Source organism: Antedon bifida, chromosome 11 (assembly GCF_963402885.1).
Source record: "Antedon bifida chromosome 11, ecAntBifi1.1, whole genome shotgun sequence".
Taxonomy (NCBI): Eukaryota; Metazoa; Echinodermata; class Crinoidea; order Comatulida; family Antedonidae; genus Antedon; species Antedon bifida.
In genome coordinates, this window is record NC_136236.1 from 1,431,864 (window position 1) to 1,442,871 (window position 11,008).

General features: G+C 30.2%; 1 protein-coding gene across 6 annotated transcripts in view; it reads right to left on the reverse strand.

The window, feature by feature from the left end:
* Positions 1-5,256, reverse strand: part of LOC144855530 (putative receptor-type tyrosine-protein phosphatase mosPTP-1) — a 42,261-nt gene extending 37,005 nt beyond the window's left edge. For all 6 annotated transcript variants that reach the window (XM_078713422.1, XM_078713420.1, XM_078713424.1 and 3 more), the window contains exons 1-2: positions 5,129-5,256; positions 3,643-3,778 (exon numbers count right to left, since the gene is read on the reverse strand). In XM_078713422.1, the coding sequence (XP_078569548.1) occupies positions 3,643-3,685 (43 nt within the window). In that variant the 5' untranslated portion in view covers positions 3,686-3,778; positions 5,129-5,256. The remainder of the gene's footprint in view (positions 1-3,642; positions 3,779-5,128) is intronic.
* Between the last annotated feature and the right edge of the window lie 5,752 nt (positions 5,257-11,008).

Below are 11,008 nucleotides of genomic sequence, written 5' to 3' on the forward strand. Positions count from 1 at the left end.
AATACAAAAATGTATTTCACAACAAAAAGATACAGTATACAAGGCGAATGTGAAAACGACACCGATACTTTCTGTATCTACTGCCTTAAATGATAGTTTAGCCTTTAGCACTGTGTTCCTAATTTCCTCTCCAAGTTGTTTTTTTTTATGTAATACCAAATTTCCCCCTCATCAACTCCAATCAATATAGAACAATACAGTAAACTGAACGTGACATTTCTCTACTTTGTTTTCATTTTAAAGAGGATAAAATTGCTACTTTTAGACTCAACCGTACTTTGTTGATAATCGCTTGAGACATTCTCAACTGATTGAGACAATCGCAGTCTTCCCAAACCCGACATTAACCTTAAAACTCAAAATAAATTGTTTGTGTGAGTGCGTAGTATAATGACAAGTCTTGTTTTAAATGCTGCTATGCTAGTGCACACTACGTAAGCAAGATCAATGTAGACAACTAACAGCTTAACATACATTATGCTTGCAACAATTCTATACTGATCACATACTGGATACAGTAGTAATGTCACATTGTCATTTTATTTTCAGTTCCAAATTATTCAGATACTGTACTGATACCAGTAAAAAGCTCTCTCTATCAAACTTTATGTGACAAAAAAATGCGACATGCCAATATATGGACATGATGATGTCATACACTACCATATTTGGGCACATCACACTTTTTGTGAAACTAGTTTGATAGACAGAGCTTTTTTAAAGGACATTTACATTTTTACAGTTGGCCTACAATAAAGTACAGTAGACCAACAACACCGTTTTATTAATCGTTTCTTGCAATTAAACTAAACTCACAAAAAAAGAAGATCTTGCCAACAAACTCAGCAAATTCTGAGTTGTTCAAAAACGTCCCAAATTCTTTCCTTATTCTGACTAGGTCTTACTACTAACCAGTGTAGGGCCATCATTTTGATAAAACTGTCTTAAAACCAAAAGGCTGCTTTAATTTAAAATCTGCTAACAATATGGAATAAACTTACAGTATGGTATGCATTGTGTGTGATAAGTTACAGTAGCTTCAAATTATGTAAAAAATGTCAGAACTTCCAATGGAATTTAGAATCAAATATCTAATGAGCCTAATTAATTAATTAATTCAAATTAATTTGATTGATAGGATTGATCAATGCACTCACTATGCCATAACTTGTATTGGTAGTACTAGTACTGTACATTTGCTGTAATTGTTTTATTATACTAAGCATTCCACAATTTTCTATCATAATACTACAGTACTCTATAACACCTGTTTTTTGGAGGTGTTTTTTTTTTTCATCAGCTTTAGTGTATGAATTATTAAAACTGTTTTATAAATAATTTATTCTAAATTTTGCTCGTTTATTATAGTATGATTGATAGTACTGTTCAATAATTGATCATGTCATCATTAACGCTGACATGACATCAGACGTTATTATAATCTCAAACTATCTAAATACAAATTCATAGTTACTGTAAAGCTGCGTACAGTTAACAATGATAAAATTTACAAATTACTCTACTCTAAAGTTAGACTAAAGTGTAATATTTAATGTGATGCATAGTAAGCCTTAAAAATATACAGTAACATTAACAATAATGTTCACATTAACATTAATTATTAACATTAATTGATGTGCAATAAATAACAGAACCTGTTTGCTGGTACCCATGGCATTGAAAAGGCAACCTAATTTTTAAATATTCTGCGAGACTCCACTGTATTGATTTTGTTTGAATCTACCCTACACACACATACACCAGTAGCTAATCCTTGAATACGAAAAGGCAACCTAATTTTTAAATATTCTGCGAGACTCCACTGTATTGATTTTGTTTGAATCTACCCTACACACACATACACCAGTAGCTAATCCTTGAATACTTGACCATCACATGAAAGAAGATTGTATTATTTTGGCCATGTTTGCATTCCATACTCTTACAACTGTATAGTGTAGACTGACAATACTTAACCTTAAGACTAAAAGGTTCAAGGCCAATAACCAATCACAGTCAGCTCCTCATTAGCAGCCATACATTGCATAAGGCTGCTTATACAGTACTTTATAGCATGCAAGAAGCGGCTTACATTTTACCTGCAGATTTTAGGCATATTCTTACTTTTACATGCTGACTTACTGGTAGAGGTCTATTTTTCACATGCTGGGTTTTCGCATAGAGGAATTACACTAGTTATAGTGGTTAACTAGTTATAGTGGTTACAATGATGTACTTCTTCTATTCTACATTGGTTACTAATAATAATATACTGTTAGATTATCATTGAGATGGACAAACCATGAAATAAAATTCCAGAACAAAACAAACAAAAGAACAACTAATTTATGAATTTGATAAGTCATTTAAGATTGTTATAAAAATGTTTTTTAAAAATGAAACTTTGTAAAACAAAGACAGGAACAGTTTTTTTTTCAGGAAATAATCAGAGCCCGAATCAGAGCTGGTGACATTGTAAATAAATCCCATAATGCCACAAACAACGGAACAATAAACAACCAATGACAGTTGATAGATTTTATAATCATATTTACAAAGGTACTACAGGATTTAATCAACCCTTTTAACCAAACTCAGACTTCTAAAAAAACATTCAATTTAAATGCCACATTAATATAAGTAAATTATTTCATTTCCAAGACTGGACGTCGAATTTGCAGATAACATAATTTGATTAAATTTAACAGTTTAAATACTTTACTACTATGTCCAGAATCAGAATTAATTATTAACTTTAACATGTCACATCATAACATTACAGTAGGTTTGATGTACTGTACAATTATATTAACTGTTTTATCTGTTTGAATTTTATCGAAAACTTATTTTACGATACAAACATTTTAATATTGTCTCTTGTATTTTATTTTTACTGTCAATGTGTCTAGAATACAGTAGAACAAATATTTTATTTTAAATCTTAAAAACAAAATAAATACTGTAATAATATCCAAGACTGTTTAATAAAAAAATGAAATATTTTTAGTGTTACACGGGCGGCTAAAGAGCGATACAAATGTGTCTATTTCTGTACATGTGTGTGTGTTATAAGAAGTTTCCTATTCTTAATGTAATTAAAGTTTTCCGGCGCAAACACATGTTCCTTGTCATTACTTGGTGAAAGTCAGAAAAAAACAGCATGGCATCTGAACTTAATTAAACAGCAGTGTCAGACATAAAACAAGAATTCTGAAATAAAATGCTCAATTTAGCACTAAGCGTGCAGCAAACTGTAATATTATCTCCCATTTTACTAGTATATTAGCCAACATATCTTGGTCTTCTACAGTATACTATAAATTATTTAAAATAATTTACAGATTATCACAGTCACTATCATTATCTGATAGGGGTGCTCAATGGATTTCTTCTTTTTGTAAACTCTTTTTGGAGAGAGAGACCTTTTGTCAGTTGTACAGTAGACGCAAGCAATACACAAAATAGACTCCTTTATTGGGTCAGATTATTCCCTTTTCTACCACATAGACTTATTTAAACTGAGATGAGTATATCTTCCTGTAGTGTCTACTCTAACCCGAGACTACGGATAAAACTTAGATAAGTCCAATTTTTAAGTAAGCACTAACAGAAACAGAAGAACCAATTAAAATAAAAATTTACCTTTAATTAATATAATTCCTAGAACTAATGTATTGCAAAACATTGCAGCAGCTGATAGGTTAGTTGTATTGTAGAAGAGCAGCTACATGCTAGAGTTGTAGTATAATCCTTAAATGCCACTCTACAAGGTCATCACCTGGAAATAAAAACAAGAGAAAAGGCATTATGTAAAGGAAATGGTGATATATTTAATGGTTATTGGGAAATGTGAAGGTACAGTACTTTACAAACTTGAAGCTCAGCCCTTTAGTGAAGAAGCATCAACCATGACCAGCACACCAGTATAGGAATACTCAATATGAAACAAAACATGTAATAGATCATCCAATTCAAATAGTGGAAAATGAAAGCAATACAGGGTGGTTATACTGTCTGTACTGTACAATTGTTTTGTGTTTGTAATAACCTACTGTACACTATCGTACACTATCAGTAGAAAAAAGGACTGGTGGTCTTCTTAGGGTTAACCCTTTGTACAAGAAATGAAATGCCCAATAGAAAAAAGAACAAAAATTAACTGTACTATGAATAAGATTGAAAGAATGAATTAAATAACATTAGCATAACGAAAGGATATCTTTTAAGTTGTATACACTAGCAGCAGGTCTGCGATAAACTAACAAATTGCAGTATTTAATTAGTAGGTCTACAGTCAGTCAATAATTGACTATTTTACACACAGAATACACAAACACTGATCCTAAAATATTGTCCTGATTTAAACAATCTGTCTAAATTTACAATAATATTGAATCTAGTTTAATCAATCCTGAATTAAAAATTCATGAAATGTTGTATTTTATTTATGCAATGGTTTAAAAATTCAATAACGTAATATCCACGGTTGTCCTTAACCTCTAGGTTTAAATATACAAATCCCATAAGAATATTTAGCACAATTTCAAAGTTAATTTTAGTTTCTCCACTTTGAACTGAAACGTTACGTGAACTCTTTGTCTTTAAATATTTACAACTTTATTATGCATATTTTGATGGTTGTAAACAGCAATATTTCAATCAAATATTTTTACATATTATAAGGCCTAGAGTTAGGCCAAGCATACTGTATATTCTGGTCTATGTCCAGCTATAGAGTACATACTGTAATTGATTAATAAAAATAAATTAGGCCCTACTAATATTTTTTTAATGTTCTAAAAATCAAAATTATAAATACAATTATTAAACATTCAATTCCAACACAGTCCGATCAATTAATAATCAATGAACTATTAAAGATAACCTCATTATCATATCATAAATATATTATGTGCTAAAACAAAAACAAATGCTAGGCCTAGCCCAGTAGGACATTTCAGTATTTTAAGGTGTCCTCTACCGGCTACACCCCACGTTGTTCAGGTACAAAATCATCAATGTTGCCATCGTAATTTGAGAGCACAGGACACAATAACCAAACCCATCTTTTTTTCCAACGTTAAAACCAATCATTGAATACGCTTGAGTAAAATATTAACAGACTTACCTGTCCCGGTATCTTTAATAATAAACGTATCACTATTTCATCAATACAGTTTTATTAGGAAAAGGTGAATTTTAATTAAATAAATCTCTATTTTCTAGCTTCCTGACAAAAAAAAGTACTTCTACCCACTGAGGAGTCAAATCTCGTTCTGATGCATTGGGGGCAGCAGACACGATACTGCCCTTTTTTTATTTTTTTTCAACAAAATAAAAAGGAGTCTAATCATCCGAACTGTACCGCAAGAGGGGGCAACACAACATAAACATAACAATTTTATTCATCGAACGTGTAAGATTTTTGATAAATCTTTATTAAAATAACAGTTTGAGAACGTGAGTATTTTCTTTATCTCGCTAATAATACATAATTTCCAACTGATAAAGCATAACATATATTTGTTTGTGTTAAATCGTCAAATTTAAGCCTAAGTTAGGCCTTGGGTTGGGCTAGGCTAGCTATTCGAGCTACGTCCAGGACCACCAGGAGGGCTAGAGGGGCTCGAGGCCTGCTCTGTTGACATCTATTCTTTAGGCCTAGCCAAAGTAATGTAGAGTAGGCCTACATAAACTTACTAACCTAAGGCTAGGGTTGGCCATCACCTTCCTACATCATTTACTGGACCATCTAATTATTTGCTGAAAATGAAATTAAAAAATAAAATCATCCTCATCATCAATCAGATCATCATAATTAGATAGGCCTACATCATATAGAATAATAGGCCTAGACCTATAATGATATAATAATCATCAAAGCAATAACTACTAGTGGATAGCACTGCTTTTTTAAAACTAGGCTTATTTTAAAAAGTCTATAAACTTGACTGGAAAGGAAGTTGAAGCTAAAGTTAGAGGATTGATTAAATTAGTAGAGAGGAAGTATTCTCTACGAATAGTACAAATTACAAGGCCAGTGCAACGAACATTCTCATTTTAAATAATTATTGTAAGTGCTGTTAATAACCTTTATTTTCGCACACCCTTTATTATTGGGGTTTTTAAGGAGAAAAAGTAATTGCAAAACTTCTACAATTTTCAATGTATTATAATTAAATTTAATGACATTTCAAGGATTAGTAACTTTTTAATTATATGTTAAATAAAACTACTGTATCCCATGAATTCCACAAAATCAGAGTAAAGATAAACAAACTTGTATTATATTTTTGTGTTTTATAAAGAAATAATGGAAACATTTGAATAAAAATGATATAAAAAAGCGAGAATGTTTTGATTTTAATAATCGTAATAACTATTGTGATGACTAATTCAAGGATTAAATTTAATTATTTTAAAATTATATATTTTTTTTAAATGGTTGCAGATTAAATGTATAATGATAATTTAAATATTTTTTGAATAAAAACTGCCTCTATATTTAATATTTTAAATTTATTTTTTAAATGCATATGTTATTTGAAATAAATGTTGCCAGAACGGGAATTGTAAAATACCTAGACACTTTAATATTGGTATTGCTTGATCATAGAGATATTATTATCTCTATGGTTTGATAGAGCTGTGTTTGTAGACGAGTTGTTTATCTTTCTCTTTACTACATGCAACACAACATCTATTATTGAATTTACTAGTAGATTGTAGATAAGCATGTGTGCTTAAGATAAGAACGTCACTCAAACGATAAGAATATTTAATCAGAAGATAGTTATTTGTGAATGATGTAGATAACACTTAACAGACAGGGGAGTTCAACGAGTGACCTGACAGTTCATTCATAAACACGTTTCTCATTTCTTGTTGGTCTATATACTCTTTTCATTTTCATTCATTTATATATCTCATTCTTAAACTAATTTCTTTCTTCATTCACTCATTCATACGATAGGCTGCTACATCAGTACTTTCTATGAATGGATGGCTAGTTGGTAACAAGAATGCTGGTTGATCATACACAATACCGTTTTGTTTTTACGTTCATTCGGGAAACCACCTCATGAACCATATCTCATTCTTAACTAATTTTGTTCTTCATTCAATTGTATCTGTCATTCATTTATACATTTATTTATGAGCTTATATTTTATTTTTAAGGCCTACATTAACAACATTATGTCACGGTCATGTTTTCAAATAATTAAGACAACTTTTAAATTCATTCATGAATTAAAGTTTCACTTCATCTGTTTGTAATTTCTCGACATGAAACAAATTTCACTTTTAATAATTAAAAATTTACATAATAGCTTAAAATCGGTCAATAGCTGTCATTTTTCATTTAGAAGTTTCCTTAAAAATAAGAAAAAAATATTTTAAATTTCATCGAACAAAATAAGACTACATAATTACTATCGGCGATAATATCATAATTATTATTTATTATAATTAGATTTCATTTTAAATTATTGCAAGCAGATGTTTTAAATGCAATCAACCGTGACATTACGGTATTTAAAATTCTTTTTATGATAGTGGATTTTGTTCTTCAACTGCCCTATATATTAGTTCCATTTTGCGGTCATGTAAACTTGGAACAAGATCAACATATACCCTTGTAACAATCAACTATGTGAAACCAGTCTGTGTTGGAAATCTAAGTATAAATGTGGTCCAGTGGTATCATCACTATGTTACTTACCCTGTAAAGAAGAGGTCGCAAGTTCAAATCTTGTTTATCCACAAAAGAGATAATGAGCTATGTTTCATTACAATGAAATTGACAATCTAGTATTTCACCATTTTTATTTATAACATTTTATAATTGTGGTAAGAAATGTAATAATCCGAAACAAAGAATTCTGAACTTAGAAAGCTTAAACTTAAGTTAAGTTAAACTTAAAATTTAATTGTTTATATCCCGTAAGGAGAGATGTAACATGTGTCGCTAGTAGCAATATTATATTACTTTCATTTTTATACAAATTCAGTCAATTCATTGTTCTTGTCAAAACCTGACAGAGATGATGACACAATAGCAATATTTATAGGGTACAAGTTGTTAGGAAGGGGACTCATCAGGAAAGGGGGACCCACCAGGAAAGGAGGACCCATCAGGAAAGGGGGACATTTCCTTACATGATGTTTGACATTTTTTACCTTCTCCCAAGCCCATAATTGGAAAATATACCGTTATCGTTGTTCAAACTAAAAAATATATCCAAAATAAACTAAACATTATAGTTGTCCACCTTACAAATTAAGACAAATTTCACATACAAGGGGCGTAGGATTATACCCAAAGAATACGTTATTAATTATAATACTATGGAATTCTAAATCTTAAAAAAAACAATTTAACATGTTATACATTTGAAAATGGATAAGGGGTATTTATCAAAAAAGTATCGTTTTGTACTCACCGGTAATTTACAAAAACACCAAAGGGAATAGTAGATACTGTACTTCCAATAGAAAATATTTCCAATAAAAAGAATCAATCCGATTGAATGAGTGAGTATTCCAAAAAAAAACAATTCACAAAGTATGCGTAATGAAATCAGTTTGAAAAGGAAATTTTCAATTGGTTACTGTTAGATATCAAAGAGAGAACTAAGCACGGTCAAACTTCATTGGTCACTCTTGCACAGTCAGATATCAAAAGGACAAAGTAAGCACGGTTAAACTTCAATGGTCATTCTTTCACAGTCAGATATCAAAGGGACAACGTTAGCACGGTCATGACGTTCATTCAACGATTGCCATGCTAAATTTGTTTGTCAGAGTTTAGCAGTGTAGAGTACACTTCCTTCCTATCAATACTGACGATAGTTTCATTAAAGGATTTAATACTAAGGAATGTCTCGTAGTAGAGCTGTGATCAATAATTGAATTACGATTGAGAAAGGTTCCGGCGTGGTTTTGATGTAAACCACGACAGATTTATAGTATTTTAACTGATAAGACAAATTATGTGTGAAATATACACTTTAAATGCACAATATTTCATTTCTTTATTTCATTTCTTTATTTTATATAACTCTGTACAAACTACTATATTAAAATACTTAAGACGCGAAAGTGAAACATTTGTTCATGTTATTAATTCCACTGAAACTAATTAATTCAATTTTAAACCTTTGAACCACAAGAAAAAGTTTCCAGTTTTTTAGAGAGTCTGGTATTAGAGGAGTTGACTATAGTATACAAAACAGGAATATCTTCACTATGATCATATCTATTCCAACCAATCCCACATACAATGATAATTGTAAGTATATTGTTTGAGGTTTTCGTGGCAAGGAGCACTGCTGAAATGAGGTTTGCTGTGAACATACAATTCAAAAAAATGGAAACAAAATTGTATTTTGCTTTTTAAGCCACAAATAAGTTTTGTAAGGATATTAAAGGACTTAGGCAGATATAAGGATATGACCATAGGTAGTGGCATACTTGGAAAAAAAAACATAATATGAAAGCATGTTATGAAATTTGCCCGATTATTTCCCTATTTGGTGTGGCGATAGGGCAAAACATCTGACCAATTTCTCACTTTCCTTACTCAAAATAGCAACACTTTCAAAGGTGTTGTTTTTCCCAAAACTAAGAAATAGTTATAAAATTATCATCACATTATAAAATCCAATCAGCTTCTATAAAAAATGTAACTTATTCGTAATGAAACCAAAACTCAGCAGAAATAAAATCATGTTTATACATTTCCAATGGGAAATGAATTCATTCGGTTCAATGTTGTAGCTTTCAAAATTAATATCCTTCAATTTATTTCTCGTTTTGGGAAAAAAACAACCCCCTTGAAAGTGTTGCGAGATTACATATCAAAGGAATTGATGGAAAAGTGTGTAATGAATCTCCCAATCCTGTGGAATTATGGGAAGTGTTCCATTCAATGATAACGACAGTTGAATGCTTATTAGTAAAGATTCATTTCCAGTTGAATTTATTAATTTTCAAACATTTTCTAAAAATATATTTTTCATAGATTTAAATGTCTGAATGAATTTACAAAACTGTAAACTCTGTCTTCATGTTTTTACTTTTTGTTTTCATTTTATAAAATTTAAACATGATGATAAGTCTAATTTTATTATTTCTATTAAGGTTTTTTTAATTTTTTATATATATTTTGTTTGGTTATTTAATTACTGTATAAATTAAAAGACAAATAAACTGTTAAAAAAATTAATTTGCTTTATTTTGTTTAATCTAAGCTTTGGTACTTAAGAACTAAAGTCCTAAAACTCAATCACACACTAGTGCACTCCGTCCATCATACAATATATTTAAGTACGCATCCGTCCACGCTAAACTTCCTTCCTTCAAATCTGAAATACATCCATTTTTAAAAATCAAATTTTATCTGACATGTCCACCTACTGCGGCTCCAATAGTGTCGCCATGTGGTTAATGATTATCAAAAAGTCATTTTATATTTTGTACTCCTATCTAACATGTCATGGTCATCTCTTCCTGTTACAATATGTTACACAATATTTAGAGGGAAAAACTAAAATAATTTTAAATTTTTAGATTGATAGAAAATTTAAAAACATATATTTTGGTTGTAATCTAGTTTCTACTAATTGGACTTTTTATAAATAGAGTGCGATGTGCCCATATATGGTAGTGATATGCCCAAATATGGTAATGATATGACATCATGTCAATATATGGGCACATCACATTTGTTTGTCACATAAAGTTTGATAGTGTAGAGCTTTATAACTAGGATAAACTGTCAATCAAATAAGATATTTTCCTTCGAAACTGAAACAATAGAAAATAAACATTAAGAAAAAGAAAAGATTATAGGAAATTGATTCACTGTAATAGTATATTAATAGACTTAAATATTACCCAGAAAAAAATAAGGTACGCGACATTGATCGAACGTTTGTCAGAATACTAATAATAGTGTATAATAATTGACTATAAATATTTTCCACAGTTAAACATTTAAAATTGA